Genomic DNA, 18549 nt, shown 5'->3' with positions numbered 1-18549 from the left:
GGGGTGGCTGGCGCTGTCGGCCAGCTCCGGAGTTCGGCGCGGGTGGCCCGACACAGCGACAATTAGGAAGTCTTCGGCCCACCACATCCAGCTCCAGACCAGGAGGCACACGGTTAATACCACCGAGTTCGGGCAACTGTCCTCGGCTCAGAGTAGCCCTCTCCGCGGCACGCGGCTGCCCGCCGGCCACAGAGCTCTGGAGGACGCGGGCGGCCCCCACAAGCGTGCAGCTCCTCCAAGGTCCTAGAGCGGCCGGGTGCCGTCCGGCGCTTCCGCTTCCCGTCCCCGCCCCCGGCGGCCGCCCCAGGGGAACGCCTGGGACGGAGCCCCCTCCCCGTTTGGCGCCGAGCCCGCATCCCCGAGCCGTCGGCGGCGCGGGCACCGGAGCCCCGCCGAGGAGCTCCGGAGGGCGCCGGGGTGGCGGAGGCGGCTGCTGCAGCGGCGGCGGCGGGAGGAGAAGGGGAGCGGCTGCACGCCGGAAGGAGCAGCAGGTGCAAGGGCGGCTGGCGGCGCGGGCGGGGATCACCGGGAGCCGCGCCCCGCACCTCGGACCCGAACGCTGCCCGGTGCCCGGGCCGGCCAGCAGAGGGCAGGGCGCCGCCGTCCGCACATGGCTGTGTGACCGTGAAATTGTGTCTGTCCCCTTGCTCAGGGCGGCGTGCCGGCGATGGAGCGCTCGGTGGGGCCCTGGGGCGCGGATCTCCGTGGCTCAGAGGACAGGGAGCAGCTGAGAGGCACCCGCACAGGTGAGGGCCAAAGCGGTGCACCGCCGTGGGCAGGTAATGGCCGGGTGAGGACCCCGGTGCTGGGCTCTGCCTGGCCCAGACCCAGAAAAATCGGACATGAACTGTGCTTCCGGGGGTGGGGGTGGGGGGGCGGGCGGGGAGGAGGAGAGCAAAAGCCAAGGGATGGAGCCAGTGTTTCTGAGCACCTACTATGCGCCAGGCCTTGAGGGGCATCATTTCAAGGACTCCCTCCCCGTCCCCGACAGTGATCAGCAGGCTTGCTGCTTCTGCCCTACTTCAGGCCTCATTCTGTCTCATCCCGGCAATTGCAGCAGCCTCCCCTCAGCCCTTTTCTCTCCAGTGATGCGCTGTGCAGCCACATTGATCTAAGTCCAGATCTAATCCTGTCTCCCTTCACAAAAACCTTCCCTAGCTCCCTTCTGCTACTAATTAAAAGGCTTAGCCTAGTGTTCAATCCAGATCTTACATGCTTAATCTAGTCTCAGCATCCCTTTCCATGGTTTACTCTTTCTCTGCTGTGAAAGCCCAGCCCTGTCTCTTTATTTCCTCTCTCTCGTGACAGCACAGTTATTCTGAGCCTGCAGTTATAATTTTTTGTGCCTTATCTCTCCTACCCATCCTGAGGGACAGGTGTGTGTCTGGGTCCTCTCAGGTACACACAAGATGATTGAAGTAATAAATTACAGACTGGGCTAATATAAAAAAGATATAATGTAACTAGCAAATACCAGGCTTTCCAAATAGTGGCAATATAATGTAGGGCTTAACACAGGCTTGAGTATCAGACAGACCTGAGTTAGAAACCTGGTTTTGCTACTTTATAACTCACTTTGAGCAAGTGACTTAAATTCTCGGAGTCTCCATGTTGGTAAAATGGGGGTAGTTAACAGTATTACCTCATAGGATTGTTTGCAAGGATTCAATAATGCTTGGTTAAGTTATTGGCACATATGAAGGGCACGGTAAAAGGAAGTTACTGTTACTGAGAGGCACAGACAATAATAAGTGCTTCAGAAATTCAGAGGAGAGAGAGCAAGAGAGATCCTTGCAACCACAGATGGTCAAGGACGCCTTTCTGGGGAGGTTGCTATCAAAGATAGGGGCTGAGCCAAAGGGCAGGGTCTACAACTCCTTTTTCTTTCCCCAGGTCTAGGGAGTGAGAACGTGGAGATTTCTCAGCCAGATGAGTTTGAACATGCCCCACAGGAGGATGACTTGGGGTTCAAGGAAGAGGAAGATTTGGCCCCAGGTCATGAAGTAGGAAATGCCTCTCTCAAACCCGAAGGCATTCAGACCTGGGATGACTTGTGGGTCCAGAGAGTGGGACCTGGGAAACCACAGGCCCGGGACAGAGGCCCTCGGCTCCTGGGAGAACCACGCTGGGGCCAGGCTAGCGATCGGGCTGCCGTGTGCAGCGAGTGTGGCAAGAGCTTTCGGCAGATGTCAGATCTGGTGAAACACCAGCGAACCCACACAGGGGAGAAGCCCTACAAGTGCGGGGTCTGTGGCAAGGGCTTTGGGGATAGCTCTGCCCGTATTAAACACCAGCGAACTCATAGTGGTGAAAAGCCCTACAGAGCCCGGCCACCAGCCCAGGGCCCCCCAAAGATTCCTCGGTCCAGGATCCCTGCTGGTGAGCGCCCCACCATCTGCGGTGAGTGCGGCAAGAGCTTCCGGCAGAGCTCTGACCTGGTGAAACACCAGCGGACACACACGGGCGAGAAGCCCTACAAGTGCGGGGTCTGTGGCAAGGGCTTTGGTGACAGTTCTGCCCGCATAAAGCACCAGCGGACACACCGTGGGGAGCAGCCCCCTCGGCCCGTGGTGCCCCGACGGCTGCCATCTCGAGCAGCCACGGCAGCCGCACAGGGACCTAAGGCCCAGGACAAGCCATATATCTGTACCGACTGTGGCAAAAGATTTGTGCTCAGCTGCAGCCTCCTGAGCCACCAGCGCAGTCACCTGGGGCCCAAGCCTTTTGGCTGTGATGTGTGTGGAAAGGAGTTTGCCCGGGGCTCAGATCTGGTGAAGCACCTGCGGGTGCACACAGGAGAGAAGCCTTACCTCTGCCCCGAGTGTGGCAAGGGCTTCGCTGACAGCTCCGCCCGGGTCAAGCACCTCCGCACCCACAGTGGCGAGAGGCCTCATGCCTGTCCGGAGTGTGCCCGCACCTTCAGCCTCAGCTCCACCCTTTTCCGCCACCGCCTCACTCACGCGGAGCCCCAGGACTTCAGCTTCCCAGGCTACCCCCTCGCCCCCCTGATCCCCAGCCCACCCCCCAGCTCAAGCCCACCCCCACCTCCCCTCGGCACCAGCCCCCCGCTGACGCCTCGAAGCCCTTCGCACTCGGGTGATGGCCCTTTCGGCCTGCCTGGCTTGGAGCCGGAGCCTGGGGGCCCACAGGCTGGGGAGCCGCCTCCACCGCTGGCAGGTGACAAGCCCCACAAGTGCCCTGAGTGTGGCAAGGGTTTCCGCCGAAGCTCGGACCTGGTGAAACACCATCGTGTACACACGGGGGAAAAACCCTACCTCTGCCCTGAATGCGGCAAGGGTTTTGCCGACAGCTCTGCCCGAGTCAAGCACCTCCGCACCCACCGTGGTGAACGGGCTCGGCCACCGCCACCATCCACTCTCCTGAGGCCACACAATCCCCCTGGCCCAGCACCCACGGCCCCTCGATCCCGAGTCCGGGCTCAGCCCTCTGGGCCCAGCCAGCCCCACGTGTGTGGCTTCTGTGGGAAGGAGTTTCCCCGGAGCTCAGATCTAGTCAAACATAGGCGCACACACACCGGGGAGAAGCCATACAAGTGTGCAGAGTGTGGCAAGGGTTTTGGTGACAGTTCTGCCCGCATCAAGCACCAGCGTGGGCACCTGGTCTTGAGGCCCTTTGGGACAGGGGATGGTCAGGCAAGGCCCCTCAAAGAGGAGCCACCAACGGGACTGGAATGATGGGGTCCAGGGAGGGTGGAGGCCCAGGAGACCAAAGGGGGGGTATCTGCCGCTTAAGCAGAGAAGAAAGGGCCTGGGAGGCGGTGGGAGGGAGAAGGAGGGGAAGAAACAAATGGGAGAAAGGAGTGGATAGATAGCAATAGAGATTTGGAGACAATGACCTTGAAGCTCAGGAAACTCCTAGCTGGGCTCAGTCAGGACCTTGCCAGTGTGGTTTATACCCCCAGCTTCTAGAACACTGCCTAGTATGCAGTAGGCAATAAATATTTGTTGAATAAACTGACCTTAGCCTGAGGGCCCTTAAAGAACTCTAAATTCCTGCTGCCTCTTAACCTGTAAATTGACCCCTCCCAACCTTGCCCCTGGGAGACCAGCACCCTGAACCAGGGTTTGTTAGACCTATATGAGCTGCAACAATGAGACTTCTGAGGTTTAGGGTGACAGAGTGAGGCAAGGCCATCCTGACCACCCTACTGATGGTGAGAGTATTGTTGTGAGGCAGGCAGTACCCAGCCTCAGGCTGCTGGACGTGGTCTTAGCCAGGAAGAGGACACTTGGAGAGGCCAGACCTATGTGCCCTGGAGAAGCCCAAACTGCCCTGACACCTGGACACGGCAGAATAGGTCAGAGACAGCAGAAAGGGCAGTCATCTGCCCTGGATGCTAAGCTCAGGTCCTCGTGGACGGCAGCAGAGATACACTGGGAGAAGGGCAGTACAGGGGTGAGGAGAAGCCAGGGAAGCACCAAGGCCTGACAGCCACATCTCCATGTGTCTCGCCAATAAACTGCTTCTTGTCTGAGGCTTGGACTCTTGTGTGCGTGTGTGCGTGGTGAGGGGTGAAAAAGGTGCCGAAGGGTCACCACAGGCAAAACCCACAAGCCATGTTGTAAGCTTGCTCTCTTTGAGCCCTGTCAAATAAAGAAGTTGGGTTGTCATAGCTGCTTTTTAGCTGACAACGGGTTAAGAAAACGGCCACCAGGCCTGTCAGCTGATGCCTCAGACCTGAGTTCTGGCTGCCCACAGGAGCCACCTACGCCACAGGCTTGAGCGCGACCCTTAAAAGGAAAAACACTCGGTGGAAGCGTGGGGGGGGGGCGAGTGTTCTGCGAGCGCTGTTGCTATGGCGACAGGTACCGGGAGAAAAGTGGCCGGCAGGAATTGGTACCAGCTCAGAAGACCCCGACACTGATGTTCTGCCTTCTGGGAAACCCCACCTCCCTGCGACCCTTTTTTTATTTGTCGAGAAACAGGTCATTTGGCTGCATAGCCCAAAGGCAGGGCCAAGGGGATGTCTCTATCCCCCAGAAAAGGCAACCGTATTTCCCAGCCACCTATGCGTCATTAGGTGCAGGACTCCAACTCCTAGCTTTTTCCGAGGAGGGCGCCAATAGGGAGGAAAAGGAAAAAAGGAACTGACCTGATTGGCCAGGGACAAAAAAGACTAGGGCGGTTCACCCATCTAAGAAATGAAGTACAAGACTCCCTACAACTTCGCTGGCTTGGCATCTCAGCTAATTTGCGTGCGGGAACGGTCCCCAGGTAGAAGCTCTCGCGACATCTTAACCGTCAGCCGGGTTTCCTTAGAAACCAATGAAAGCTTGCTGCAGCGCGGCTCCTCCCAGTCCTCCCACCCCTGCCAAGTTGTTAAACAGATTCGAAATCCCAGAATTTTGAGTTCAGGCCTGGAGTTCTCAGCGGCTTCTGTCCTTAAGTGCACACAAACACCCATAGACCTGAATGGAGGCCTTTGGGGCTTTGGTAAGATCCTCCCTGCTGGTTGCCGTGTCTCACCTCCCTACCAGGTCGGCCTCCAAGCTAGTCTGCAGTGAACTTTGTAAAATCTGACCACTTCACTCCCCTATTAAAAACCCTGCCATATATGCACATGTCCTCTCCATAAAACTTAACTCCTAGATGGCATTCAAGGCCTTCCACTTGTGTGGTTTCAGACCTGTGCTTCTTAAATATTCTGTTTTCGTAACTTGGAATGCCCCCCTTCCCAACGTGTTAACCTATCCAAACACCTCAAGTGTTACTTCCTCCCAGAAGCCTTCCCTAAACCTCCAGCCTGGGTTAGAACCCCCTTCATCTGATGTGTTAAGCTCCCTTAACACATCGAGAGCTTCTTTAGGATAAAGAGACACTCAACAGCATTACCTACTGTGTGCTGGGTACTGGGCATAGAAAGATGAATAAGACAAAGTTTCTGCCCTCAGTTTCTACGCAGAAGCTAGACATTGAACAAATATTTTCAAGCGTGGTAAAGACTATGCAGGAAGCAGGCATGCAGGAGAGACTCCCACGATTCAATGCCTCTCCAAAGAAGTGGCAATTATGTTAAGACGTAAAGAATGATTTGGAACAAGCCAAGAAAGGAGGAGGTGGGAGATGGGATGGCGGATGGCATGTTCTATGCACCAAGTCCTTGGGATTCAAGAACTCAAGTAAACTTCTAGTGAGGCTGAAGGCAAATAGTGAAATGCAGAATAGTGAAAAGTAAGATAAAGACTTCCAAATTCAACTTTCTACCGCCCAGTCCTAAAAGGGGCCTGGCACACAATAAGGCTCACTCAATACTTTGGTGAATGATGTCCCTGGAACATGATGTGCTCTTCACGAGAGTTTACAGTCCCACAAACTGCTACCTCTTTGTCCATCTGGCAAACTCCCACTCTTCTTTGAAGGCCCTTTACGTTTATCTCTTTGGTGAGGCCTGCACCCAATATCCACTCCCTTCCAGGGAGTTGCCAGAACACCTATTGTTTCCTTTTCATATGTATATGATATATATATATATATATATATCATATACATATATATTTTAAAATCACCTTCTTTATTAGACTGTGAGATTCTCAAGAACAAGAACTAGCTCTGATTCCAGATAGATACTTGTACACGTTCCCTTTTGCAAGCATCTGTTCCAAAGTCCTCCCACAGTAGGACGACCTTCCAGTAGGGACTTTCGCTGCTCCCAGCTGAGTCTCCTCACTGATTCTCTGAATTAGGGGAAGCATGCCTTGCCTTTCGCTAGAGTTCCTGCCATAATCTGGCCCTGCCTGCCTCTTCTCCAGCTCCCACACTACATTTCCATTAACTCACTTGGCTCCAGCCATACAAGCCTTCTTTCTTTTCCTCAAACATGCCAAGCTTAATCTCACCTTAAAGTCTCTGTAGTTCTGTCTAGAACATTCTTCATCTAGATTTTCAAATGGCTTTTTCTCATCATTCAAGTTTCATCTCATATATTATATCCTAAGAGATGCCTTCCCTGCCCACATTAAAGAAGCTCCCAACCATAGCCACTCCCTGTTGCATCATCTGGCCCTATTTGCTTCTTACACCTATCCTTACCTGAAATTATCTTATTTACTTGTTGACATTTTTTACACCTTGAGAAGTGCCATGGTAGCTAAGATTTTTGTCTCTTTTGTTCACTACTGCATCTCCAATGTCTAGAATAGTGCCAGGCACATAGTAGGGTTCAATAAATATTTGATGAGAGAATTAACACAATCAAAGTGGTTTTCGGGATCCTGAGGGTGAGTATCACACTCATTTACCCCCTTTTCCCAGCTCTGAGGAAGAGCAAGACTTTGACCAGATGTAATCCCAACATCCAAATTATGTTCTGGGCTCTGCAGACTGAGGATCAGGCTTGAGTCCTGGCTCTGCTACCAATTTCCTCATGTAACCTCATTTCTGAGAGAGAATTTGGTGCAACAGGAAGAGCATGAGGTTTGGAATTGGCTACTTACCAGCTATGTGACTTTGAGCAAATTACTTAAGCTTTTAGTTCCCTCATTTGTCAAAGGAAGGTAATATGACTGATCCCCACAGGGTTGTTGTAAAGAGACAACTAGGGATTGTAAGCACTTACTGAATGTAATTTCTCTTTCATCATTTCTGAATCTTCGTTGCCCCATTCATAAATTGGGAGAATTAGGTATCTTTTTCAAGAGAAGTGGGAAAATACAGATCTTTACATGAAATATCTCAATTTTTAAATGTTGGAAATTAAATTTTGTAAAAGACCTCTCGTGCTTCTTTTGAAGTTAACTTTTAAACTTGAGAGCCAAACAAGATACTTCTGTGGACTGGATCTGGTCCGTGTGCTATAATTTTCCACCTAGGCTACTGGGTTGCTGGGGATGCTGTGACAACACTTACTGTGTAACTTAGGCAAGTCAGTTAGCTTCAATTAGCTCATCTGTAAATTTCAATTAGCTCATCTGTGAAATGGACCCACCTTTGTGCGGATCGAGATCAGATTGTGCAAAAGGCTTAGCATAACGATGGCGCATAAGAGGCACACCACGCAACAAACAGCAGCGGTTGCTTGGGTGGCTGTTGGTTAAGTATGTATTCAAGGAGCAAGATATCCCAGAGACCAGGAGGCCGTGAAGGCGACGCTGCGAAAGGAGAAAAGATGGGAGAAGAGGCAAAAAGAGGGAAGAGAAGAGGTGAGGAGGCAACAGGGTCCGCCCTCCAGGCGGGGCGCCAGCGAGAGGCCCAGGAAGGGGCGGGAGCGCACGTGGCCTATTTCGGGCGGAGCAGACGCGCTTGGCCGCAGCTGAGATCTCCGAGCCGGCCGCAGGAGACGAGCATTTAAGGTAGGTCACTACCGGACTGTGAGGACCTTGAACACCGAGTAGTGCAGCCCGGGGTCTTTGGGAGTCGGGGTTGAGCGGAAGGCACTGGGTGTGGGCTCGCCACCCTCCCGGTGCAGTTTGGGCCGGACGCCTGGGTCCTCTGTCCCCTCCCCTAGGGGGCGGGGTTAGGTATTCTGACCAATGGCCAGTCGTCACCGAGGCCCCGCCTACGCCCCGCCCCCGGAGTCGCGGCGTCGCAGAGTGCCCAACCGCCCGGCGCCCTGGCCTGGGGCAGCGCGAGCGCCTGAACCTGCGGCTGGTGAGTGCGCACCCCCTCAGGGTCTCCGCCCCGATACTGCCTCCAGCCCGTGCCCTAGAGCTCCGGGCCGCGGACCCAGGCACCGGGGAGTGACTCAGCGCGGGGAGGGTGGTGACTCACTGGGGCTAGAGATTCGAAGTGTTCAGGGCCTTGAATGCCGGGATGAGGGGTGAACGAGAGTCTTCCGAGCTGGTCCCGGGATAGGGCTGGGGCCTAGGGCCGGGCTGGGATAGAGGGAAGAAGGTCAGACACAAAGATCACAGGAGAAGCCACGGCTGCACCGCCTTGTGTGGGCCATGGTGGGGGGGCGGGTCCTGAGCTTCTGACTCAGCTCCCTGCCCCAGGACACCAAGATGCCCGGTGAACAGCAGACAGAGGAGGAGGAGGAGGAGGAGATGCAAGAAGAGATGGTGCTGCTGGTGAAGGGTGAGGAGGATGAGGGTGAAGAGAAGTATGAAGTGGTGAAACTCAAGATCCCCATGGACAACAAGGAGGTACGTGTCCCACACCCTGGGGTCCCGTCGCCCCTAAACCTGCTGCAGGTCCAGCCTCCCTCAGACAGAATCCAGGGATCCTGTCCCTACTTTCCCTTGACTCTCAGGGTTGGCCACCCATCCTTCTGTCCCACAGTCCATGCTGCCATCATACAGATGTCACGCCTACTGTGCCAGGCTCTGTGCTGGGTGCTGGAGAGTAAACGCTCTCCTCGGTTCCTCGTGGAGCTTGATGTCTAGCAGGGTTAGACTGACAAGGGTGTTGAAGGTTTAAAGAGAGGAGTTTTAAGGAGATCAAAATATGAGTTAGATTTACCCATTAGAGACCCTAACTGCCACTAGGTATAGTTCTACTTCCCAAAACCCTACAGGACTCCCACCCACAGCCAGAGCAGCCCTGAGTCCAGCTGGAGGACTCCTGGGCCAGATTTGTGGGCCCAGGCTCCCTCTGATTTCTTCCTGCACAGGCGCCAGTTCCCAGAAAAAGAAAGTTCTGCTGCCCCCTAGTGGGTGTGGTGGGCCCTAGGGGGAGGGGGCTGGCTGCTGTGGCCTCCTCTTCCAGTCAAAATAACTATTTAGGGAATTCCCAGGCGGTCCAGTGGTTAGGACTCCGTGCTTTCACTGCCGTGGCCCGTTTAGTTCTGTTTTCTCAGGCCTCCTTGGCCCATCCTCCTAGCTCAGCCTGCCTCTTCCGGCCCTGTGAATCCCCTGGTCTCCACCTTTGGCCTATAAGTTAAGAACTCAGACTCCAGAGTTTAGGGTAGACTTCCAACTCTATCACTTACCAGCTGTGTCACCTTAGGCGAGTTTAACCTCTTTGTGCCTCAGTTTCCTCACTGGTACAAGGGAAATCATAATAGCACCTACTTCTTGGGGTTGGGAGGATTAAATGAGTTAATACATGTGAAGAGTTAGAACTGTGTCTGGCACATAATAAACACTATGTAAGTATTTGCTGCTATTATTCATTCTTCTCCCTAAAGTTCAGGACCCTGGGCTAGGTCATCCTTCTGGAGATTTTTCTACTCATTTTTATCAGGGCCTTTCTGGGCTGAATCCTGAGGCTGGGAGTGAACAGGGAAACCTAGAACGTGGAGGCCTAGACAGAGAATTGAGGGCAAATAACTCAAGGCAGTGGGGAAGGCTTCATGGAAATGACTTTGACGTGGGCCTTGAAAACTTAGTGGGAATTTGGCAAATGGAGGAGGAGGAAGGGCATTCCAGGATGAGGAAACAACAAAAGCAATTGCTCAGAGAAGATAAGGCCAGAGAAGTAGGCAGGGCCAGAGAGTAAAAGGTGTTGAAAGCCAGGTTAGGAATTTGGACATGCTCTGTTAGGTTATGCGGTACCATCAGAAGCCTCAAATCAGAGGAGAGACATGATCAGATTTTCTATTTAGAAGAATCGTGGGCTGCTGCGGGGAGACCAGGTCAGGTATGGCTGGTAGCCTGCTCTAAGGTAGCGGCAGCAGGGGGAGAGAAGATGGAAATAAGGGGGTTTGGGGGAACATTGATTGGACTGGATGGAGCTAAGGATGGGAAGGGTGGGTGTAGGCATGGCTAGTCATGAGAAGGCTGTAGAACTAGACTCTAAATGGTATCATGTAGCGGTTAAAAGCATTGGCTCAAATCCTAACCACTATTTACCAGTTTTGCCTCGACAGCTTTTTCATCTATAAAATGAGATAATGAAAGTAAGATCCTTGAAATCCAGTCTAAGTATCATGTGGGTGATTGAATTTGGAGGAGGGTGGAAATGAGAGTTACACACACACATCCCACAAAGATTTAGCACTGTGCCCACAAGATAGCTCATCAGCTTGCTGTGTGGTCTCCCTGAGTCTCGGTTTCTATGAAATAGTGGTCTCCAAAGCTCCTTCTAGTGTCAACATTCTGTGACTCTTAGCTCTCACCCAGTCCCATGGCAGGTCATTGTCCAGAGCAGGCCTTAATTATGCTGCACTCAGTAGCTGGAGTATTCTCTCACTGCCTATTAAAATCCAAACTATCTTTAATGAATAGACGGGTTTTCTCAGAGGGCTCTATGTACATCCAGGCCTGTCTCTCCCTGCTTAAAATTAAACCTTGAGTGGTGTTCTGTTTCCCTCAGCTCCTGTGCCTGGCATTCAAAGGTCTTCATCGTCTGACCTCATGGCTTCATCTCTAGTCACTCAGCACCCATCCCATGCCCCAGCTTCAAACACACCTGACCCTTCTCACCTCGAAGACTTTGCCCATGTGGTCTTTCAGCCTGTATAACCCTCTTCACCTTTCCCACCTGCTTTCCCTGGGAGTAGTGCATCTCCTAGATCAGGTTTCTTCATTTTTAACATGTGTCCGTATCACTTGGGGATCTTGTTAAACTGAAGTTTGATCCAGTAGGTATGGGGGGGACTTGAGATGCTGTATTTCTGACAAGTTTCCAGTGATGCTGATGCTGCTGGTCTGTGGACCACACTTCCTTTAGCAATGAGGGAGAGGATAGGGATTGTATTTTATACTCTGTACTCAAAAGAAGGGAGATTCTGACAGCTAAAAAAGTCCGGGTGAGGGAGACAAACTGTGTAGGTAACCTTAAACTTGTCAGTGAGATAGAATTGCATCATTCTATGAGAGAAGATGTGTTTTAGACAATGACAGACTTCCAGTGTAAACCCTGACCCTGCCGATGGATTAGCTGTAGGACCTTGGTAGTCACTTACTTCTGAGTCTTATATCCTTATTTTAAAATGGTGCTAATACAGCCTAACCCAAAGGGTTGTGAGAATTTAAAATAAGAACATGGGTAGAAAGCACTTACCGCACTTCCTGGCATAGTGAGTGCTCAGTAAATGGTAGTTATTGTTATTAATTAGAAAAGTAATAGCTGAGGAAAAACCTGGAATGTTTGCTCTGGTTTAAGACAAAAACAAAAACACCTTAAGCAGGAAGACAAAATCACTAACTTTATTTTTTATTTTTATTTATTTATTTTAAAAATAACTTTATTTATTTATTTTATTTATTTTTTGCCTGCATTGGGTCTTTGTTGCCGCACTCAGGCTTTCTCTAGTTGTGGTGAGCGGGGCTACTCTTCGTTGCAGTGCACGGGCCTCTCATTGCGGTGGCTTCCTTGTTGCGGAGCATGGGCTCTAGGCACACGGGCTTCAATAGTTGTGGCACGTGGGCTCAGTAGTTGTGGCTTCTGGGCTCTAGAGCGCTGGCTCAGTAGTTGTGGCGCACGGGCTTAGTTGCTCCATGGCATGTGGGATCTTCCCGGACCAGGGCTCAAACCTGTGTCCCCTGCATTGGCAGGCAGATTCTTAACCACTGCGCCACCAGGGAAGTCCCAAAATCACTAACTTTAAATACTTGGATTATCATATTCTTATACTACATGTATCCCCCTAGTACCCTCATGTTATAGTGCAGATACCCTGTATTCTAATTTTTAAATCTAACAGCTGTAGAATTTAAAAGGCATGTAAGGGGCTTCCCTGGTGGCGCAATGGTTGAGAGTCCGCCTGCCCATGCAGGGGACACGGGTTCGTGCCCCGGTCCGGGAAGATCCCACATGCCGCAGAGCGGCTAGGCCCGTGAGCCATGGCTGCTGAGCCTGCGTGTCCGGAGCCTGTGCTCCGCAACGGGAGAGGCCACAACAGTGAGAGGCCCACATACCGCAAAAAAAACAAAAAACAAAAACAAACAAAAGGCATGTAAGTCTGGTATTTGCCAAGCTTCAGTCACTTACCTGTTTGCTCATTTATTTAATGCTCTTCTTCAGATAGATTCACATTGTTTTGTTAAATAAATTTACCCTCATCTGAGCAATAATACTGATGAAATTGTGGGTTTCATGTGATCTGTTGTTTTTCTAATATCCATGAAAATAAATACATAATGATCATAGTAAGATAAGAGTTAGCCTACATAACACTTAGAATCCTCTTGCATTCTGTGATGTGCATACCTCAAGTCGGGAAATATTGATCTCACCTAGCCTACCTTGCCTTCCTTGGTTCAGTGAGGCAGGGGAAGGGAGGGACTTGCCTGGGGTCTTAATGAGCTAGACTCAGCCCCTCTTACCAAGATTCTTCCTAGGGCACCCAAGGCCCCTCCTCCTGGAGCTGGAGATACCAAAGGTACTTGTGTGAAGAATTTCTTTTTCACAAGATAGTGAATCCAGCATAAGGAAGTCCTCAGGCTGGTCAAAGTCACCTTAAAGAAGGGTGCCAAAGAAAAACGGGCCAGAAAAATATAGATATAATGAGAAAAATTCTCTCCACGATGGCTGACGTGATGAAATAAACCCAATAGATGTCAAAACCAGGGCAAGACTGGAAAGTGTGACCTTGAATTCAGCTGTGCCGAATTTGCTGTGGGGAGTTTCTTGATTTAAAGTATCAAGTTGTATTTTAACCTTGAATCCCTCTTGGAGAGTGCCAGGCGCTTGGAGTCCAGCCGCTGTCACATCTCCGTGCTGTGTGCGCAGGGAAGCAGTGTAGCCTACTGGTTAAGGGTGAGAGCTCTAAGGTCAGTCCTGACTCCCACTGGCTATGTGAATTTAATCTCTCTGGGCTCAGTTTTCTCAAAAGATAACGCCTGGCTCAAGGGAGCGTGACAGGAAGATTTAATACAATAATGTACATAACACAGCGCTGCCAAATCTTTACACTGTAATGTTATCACCATTATCATTATCGTGATAATAGTATTTAAGCCAGAGTTCCCTTGGCTGGTGACCAGTTTCCCAAACTGCCTTGTTTTCCAATTTCTGAGGTGGTTACCAAAAAGCTACTGTCTTTTTAACAAAGGATCTTGAAGGCCCTGAAGGTGCCCTCCTTACAACTTCAGAAAGAAGAGGCCTCCCTACTCCCTAGTTGTCACTTACCCTCTCTTAACCTGTTTCCTTATCTATAAAAGAAGAATAGTGATAATCACTTGGTGGAGATGGAATATGGGGAGAAAGAAGCTAACACTGTCTTATCCTTAATATGTGCCTGGTTTTTCATTTGGTCATGAATTAATATCCTATTTGCTTAGTCCATAGTAGAGATTCAACCCCACTTTTGCTAGGATGAGCCTTCTCTTTTCTAAGAAGGAAGCAATGTTTCCTCAGTATTCCTCTTTACTGTTAGTACAAACTGTTTTCCCTTCATCTGCCTCTTATAAAGCATTTCTTTTTCTGATTTTATCTCCAGAGGCCCAGACCTCATGAAACTAGCTTATTTTTGAATTTTTTTCATTTCAGGCCTCAGAATAGTATTTGGGTTTCACCCTGGCTGCCTTTTTTGCAGCTTAAAAAATGATAAGTGCTTGCTCTTGAAAGTTTATTAGAGAGCCTGGACTTGATGGTGGCCTGGTTTCTAAGACACCGTGCTCTCCTGGGTCTCTTACCTCACTGGCTGCTTCTGCTCAGTCTCCTTTGCTGGCTGCTTTTCGTCTTGCCACCCCCATTTCTCTCTGCCTATTCCTTGGGCGAACTCATCCAGTCTCAATGCTTTAAAAACGACCTCCACGCTGATGTCTTCCCAATTAACATCCCCAGCCTGGGCCTCTCTCCTGAGCTGCAGATGTGTCAAGGAGAACTGCAGATAAGATCAGAAACGGATAGTAGGTACCAACCTGTGCCTCCCTCCACCCTCAGCTCTGTAGATGGCAACTTCACCTGTGCAGTTGCTAAGCTCAAAATCCTTGGAGTCATTTTTACTCCTTTCTTTACACCTCATGTCTAATCTACTATCAAATTTGCTGTCTCAAACTGCAGAATATATCCAGAAGCAGACCACTTCTCACCACCTTCACTTCCCAACTTTGTCACCTGGGTCCAAGCCACTGTCTTCTCTGGCTTGCAGTACAGAAGCCTCCTCACTGGGTTCCCGCCCCCTCCCCTCCGTCATTCTTTTTTTTTTAATTTTTTTTTTTTTTTTTTGGCTGCGTTGGTTCTCTGTTGCTGCGCCTGGACTTTCTCTAGTTGTGGCGAGCGGGGGCTACAGTTTGTTGTGGTGCGTGGGCTTCTCTTGTTGCGGAGCACGGGCTCCAGGCATGTGGGCTCAGTAGCTGTGGCTCACAGGCTTAACTGCTCTGCAGCTTGTGGAATCTTCCCGGACCAGGGCTTGAACCCGTGTCCCCTGCATTGGCAGGCGGATTCTTAACCACTGCACCACCAGGGAAGCCCCTGAAACCTTTTAAAATATGAGTCTAATCTGTTCCCCTCCTTGCTCAAAACCGTCTAACATCTCTATTGAGTCCTCACCTCATTCACATGCAAGGCCCTATGCTAAGATATCCCCTTCAGGACCACTCCATGGATTACTCTTTTCTGGCCATTCCTATAACGGGAAAACTCCTGCCTCAGGGCCTTGCTTTTCCCTCTGGAACCTGCTGTCTCACCTCCTTAGGTCTTCGCTCATGTGACATCAGCGAGGTTCCTCAACCCTATTTAAATTTGCAGCACCCCCTCCAATACCAGCACTCCTTATCCATTCTTCCTGAAACTAGGAATTTTAAAAAAAATTTAATGTTGAATCCCCAGTTCCTAGAACAGAGTCTGGCACATTGTACGCGTTCAATAAATACTGGATGAATTAATAAAGAATAGTTAGAATTACACTAGGCATTGTGATATGTGCGTTTATGTTAATCTCATTTAACGCGCACAACCGTCCTGAGAGGCGCACCCCGTGGCTTTTCCTACTGTACAAACGGGGGACGTAGAGGCTGCAGCCGGCAGAGCCCCAGGTCTCTGGCTCCCGAGCCTCTCGGTCAGGGCTGACCTTTCCCCTGTCCCCCCTCTCCCCGCAGGTCCCGAGCGAGGCGCCAGCGCCGTCGGCGGACCCGGCGCGCCCACACGCGTGCCGGGACTGCGGCCGTGCCTTTGCGCGCCGCTCCACATTGGCCAAGCACGTCCGCATACACACGGGCGAGCGGCCCTTTGCGTGCACCGAGTGCGGCCGGCGCTTCTCGCAGAAGTCGGCGCTGACCAAACACAGCCGCACGCATACGGGCGAGAGGCCTTACGAATGCCCAGAATGCGACAAGCGCTTCTCGGCCGCCTCGAACCTGCGGCAGCACCGGCGGCGCCACACGGGCGAGAAGCCTTACGCATGCGCACAATGCGGCCGCCGCTTCGCGCAGAGCTCCAACTACGCACAGCACCTGCGCGTGCACACGGGCGAGAAGCCGTACTCGTGCCCGGACTGCGGACGCGCCTTCGGCGGCAGTTCGTGTCTGGCGCGCCACCGACGCACGCACACGGGCGAGCGGCCGTACGCATGCGCCGACTGCGGCACGCGCTTCGCTCAGAGCTCGGCGCTGGCCAAGCACCGGCGCGTGCACACGGGCGAGAAGCCGCATCGCTGCGCCGTGTGCGGCCGCGGCTTCGGCCACCGCTCCAACCTGGCGGAGCATGCGCGCACGCACACAGGCGAGCGGCCCTACCCATGTGCCGAGTGCGGCCGGCGCTTCCGCCTCAGCTCGCACTTCATCCGCCACCGTCGCGCGCACATGCGGCGCCGTCTCTATATCTGCGTGGGCTGCGGCCGGGACTTCAAGCTACCCGCCGGAGCCACTGCCACTGAGCGCTGCCCAGATTGTGAGGGCAGTTGAACCGCAATTCTTGTCTCCGCGGGGTGCGAGCTGGGGAGGGGCACGCTAGTATCCCGACCTGGGGCTGCGTTAACCTGGACAACTTCCCGCCCCGCCACCTGCGTCTCAGATAGGGTGGGACGGCGGGCCTGGTTGCCCTGGAACTGGGAGACAGGGAGGATCCCCTACCGGGGTTCCTGGAAACGCGCCCACCTCCCCCTCATTACATCCTCTCGGCCCGTGTTAGAGTGAATAAAGTATTATATCCTCACCCCACCCGTGCCTGTGAATGAGGTGGGTGGGGTGTGAATTAGGAAAGTTGGGGGTCTCTCCAGGCTTAGGTGATTTAGGTGAATTGTCATGGAGTCAAGAGGGGCTATAAGCCCAAAAGTGTTACAGGAACTGGTTTTGTGTGTGTGTGGAGTCATTCCACGCTTGGCCCTTGGTTATGTCTCCATGACCTCATACCTAGAAGGGTCCATAAATTTAGCGCATTTGTGATCAACAGGCACTGCATTCTGCAGAGCTTTGAGTGAGCCGGCATGAACCTCATGGAACTTGGTCTAGTAAAGAGAAGCAATAGTGGAAACTTTAGCACTAGGTTAAAGAACTTCAGTGCTACGTTATTATTAGTTCATTTCCATCCTCAAAGCATCCCAAAGTGAGGTAACTTTTACCTCCATTTCTGCAGATGAGTAAATAGGTACTGACAGCCAGTGAATGGCACAGTGGGGACAAGTACACAGGCAAATGCAGTCCCTTGTCATTGGAACTCTGATGGGGAAGTTGCTGGATAGGAGAGGTCTTCAGTGCAATCTTGGAGTTTAGAGAGGCTCTTCTCAGAGGTGGCATTTAAGCTGGTCTTAAGGTCAAGAGAGTTGGGGTTGGGGACGTATGGAGAGAACCCCTGAACCTGCATGCCAGAGTTGTTAGAGCTTGCAGGTGTCCTCTGGGGTGGAAGGCAGGGACAACAAGCAAGGACGTTGGCAGGAGACAGACACTAAGGACCCTGGAAGCCAGGTTAAAGGTTCCAAGGCCACAAAGAAGCCTTGAGTGATTAGAGGAGAGGGAGGCATATGGCATGTTATTGAGCTAGAATTAATAGGAGTTAAAGTGGATGTGGGGAAAGGAGAGATGGGGCTTATTTCATTCCTCAGCTTGGGTGACCGTAGGCAGTGTCATTGAGATGGGGACACAGGATAAGGAGCAGGACCAGAGTTGAAGTGGCAACAATTGTTACACCCCAATCTGGACACATTGAGTGTGAAGTAAATGTGGACGGGTCAGGGAGGTAATTGGAAGTAACGCCTTGGGGATATCAGGTCTGGAGGGCATGGCACCACATCCAGAAGAGGGTAGTAGAGAACGAGTCTGTGACAGAATAGCCAGAAGTCGAAAAGCAGAAGTGTCTTGTCTGGGAAATCTAGAGGAAAGTGTTTTATGGAGGAAACTTAGCTCAGTCAGATGCTGCTGTGGTGTCCACTGTGTATGAATTCAGGGAAAGTGATGAGAACAGTTTCAGTGGAGGGGTGGGGGGTGAAAGCCAGCGTTTAGTTGGTTAGGGTAGAAATGAGAGAAGCAGCAGAGTGGATCGGTGTAGCTCCATTTCAAGAGGTTTGGCTGTGAAAAGCATGAGGGAAGTAGCTGGAGTTCTGTTGGTTTTGTCTCGTCAATAGGAAAGAGACTCAAGTATGCTTTTTTTTTTTTTTTTTTTTTCTTTTTGCGGTACGAGGGCTTCTCACTGCTGTGGCCTCTCCCGTTGCGGAGCACAGGCTCCGGACGCGCAGGCTCAGCAGCCATGGCTCACGGGCCCAGCGGCTCTGTGGCATGTGGGATCCTCCCGGACCGGGGCACGAACCCGTGTCCCCTTCATCGGCAGGCA

At 52.0% G+C, this 18549-nt stretch overlaps 2 protein-coding genes across 2 annotated transcripts; both read left to right on the top strand.

Moving 5' to 3' along the window:
• Window positions 1–235: 235 nt before the first annotated feature.
• ZNF48 (zinc finger protein 48) lies at window positions 236–4525 on the top strand. Its single transcript, XM_081257616.1, has 3 exons — window positions 236–491; window positions 653–746; window positions 1894–4525. The coding sequence occupies exons 2-3, from the start codon at window positions 668–670 to the stop codon at window positions 3693–3695; spliced, it is 1881 nt and encodes a 626-aa protein (XP_081113742.1). The 5' UTR covers window positions 236–491; window positions 653–667; the 3' UTR covers window positions 3696–4525.
• A 291-nt stretch (window positions 4526–4816) lies between these two features.
• ZNF771 (zinc finger protein 771) lies at window positions 4817–16938 on the top strand (the record flags this gene model as incomplete). Its single annotated transcript, XM_081255154.1, has 4 exons — window positions 4817–4826; window positions 8426–8607; window positions 8952–9101; window positions 15885–16938. 4 exons carry the CDS (start codon window positions 4817–4819, stop codon window positions 16686–16688), a joined length of 1146 nt encoding a protein of 381 aa, XP_081111280.1. The 3' UTR covers window positions 16689–16938.
• Window positions 16939–18549: the final 1611 nt, after the last annotated feature.

Source organism: Mesoplodon bidens (genome assembly GCF_964165515.1).
Source record: "Mesoplodon bidens genome assembly, chromosome: 15".
Lineage (NCBI taxonomy): Eukaryota > Metazoa > Chordata > Mammalia > Artiodactyla > Ziphiidae > Mesoplodon > Mesoplodon bidens.
Note: the sequence above shows the minus strand (reverse complement) of the source record. Positions and strands in the feature narration are given on the sequence as shown.

Bases quoted from the DNA above. Each gene is read 5' to 3' on its own strand.
- ZNF48 (XM_081257616.1), top strand. From the start codon at position 668: ATGGAGCGCTCGGTGGGGCCCTGGGGCGCGGATCTCCGTGGCTCAGAG. The intron at 747-1,893 runs GTGAGGGCCAAA...TTCTTTCCCCAG, and splicing joins GCTGAGAGGCACCCGCACAG to GTCTAGGGAGTGAGAACGTG.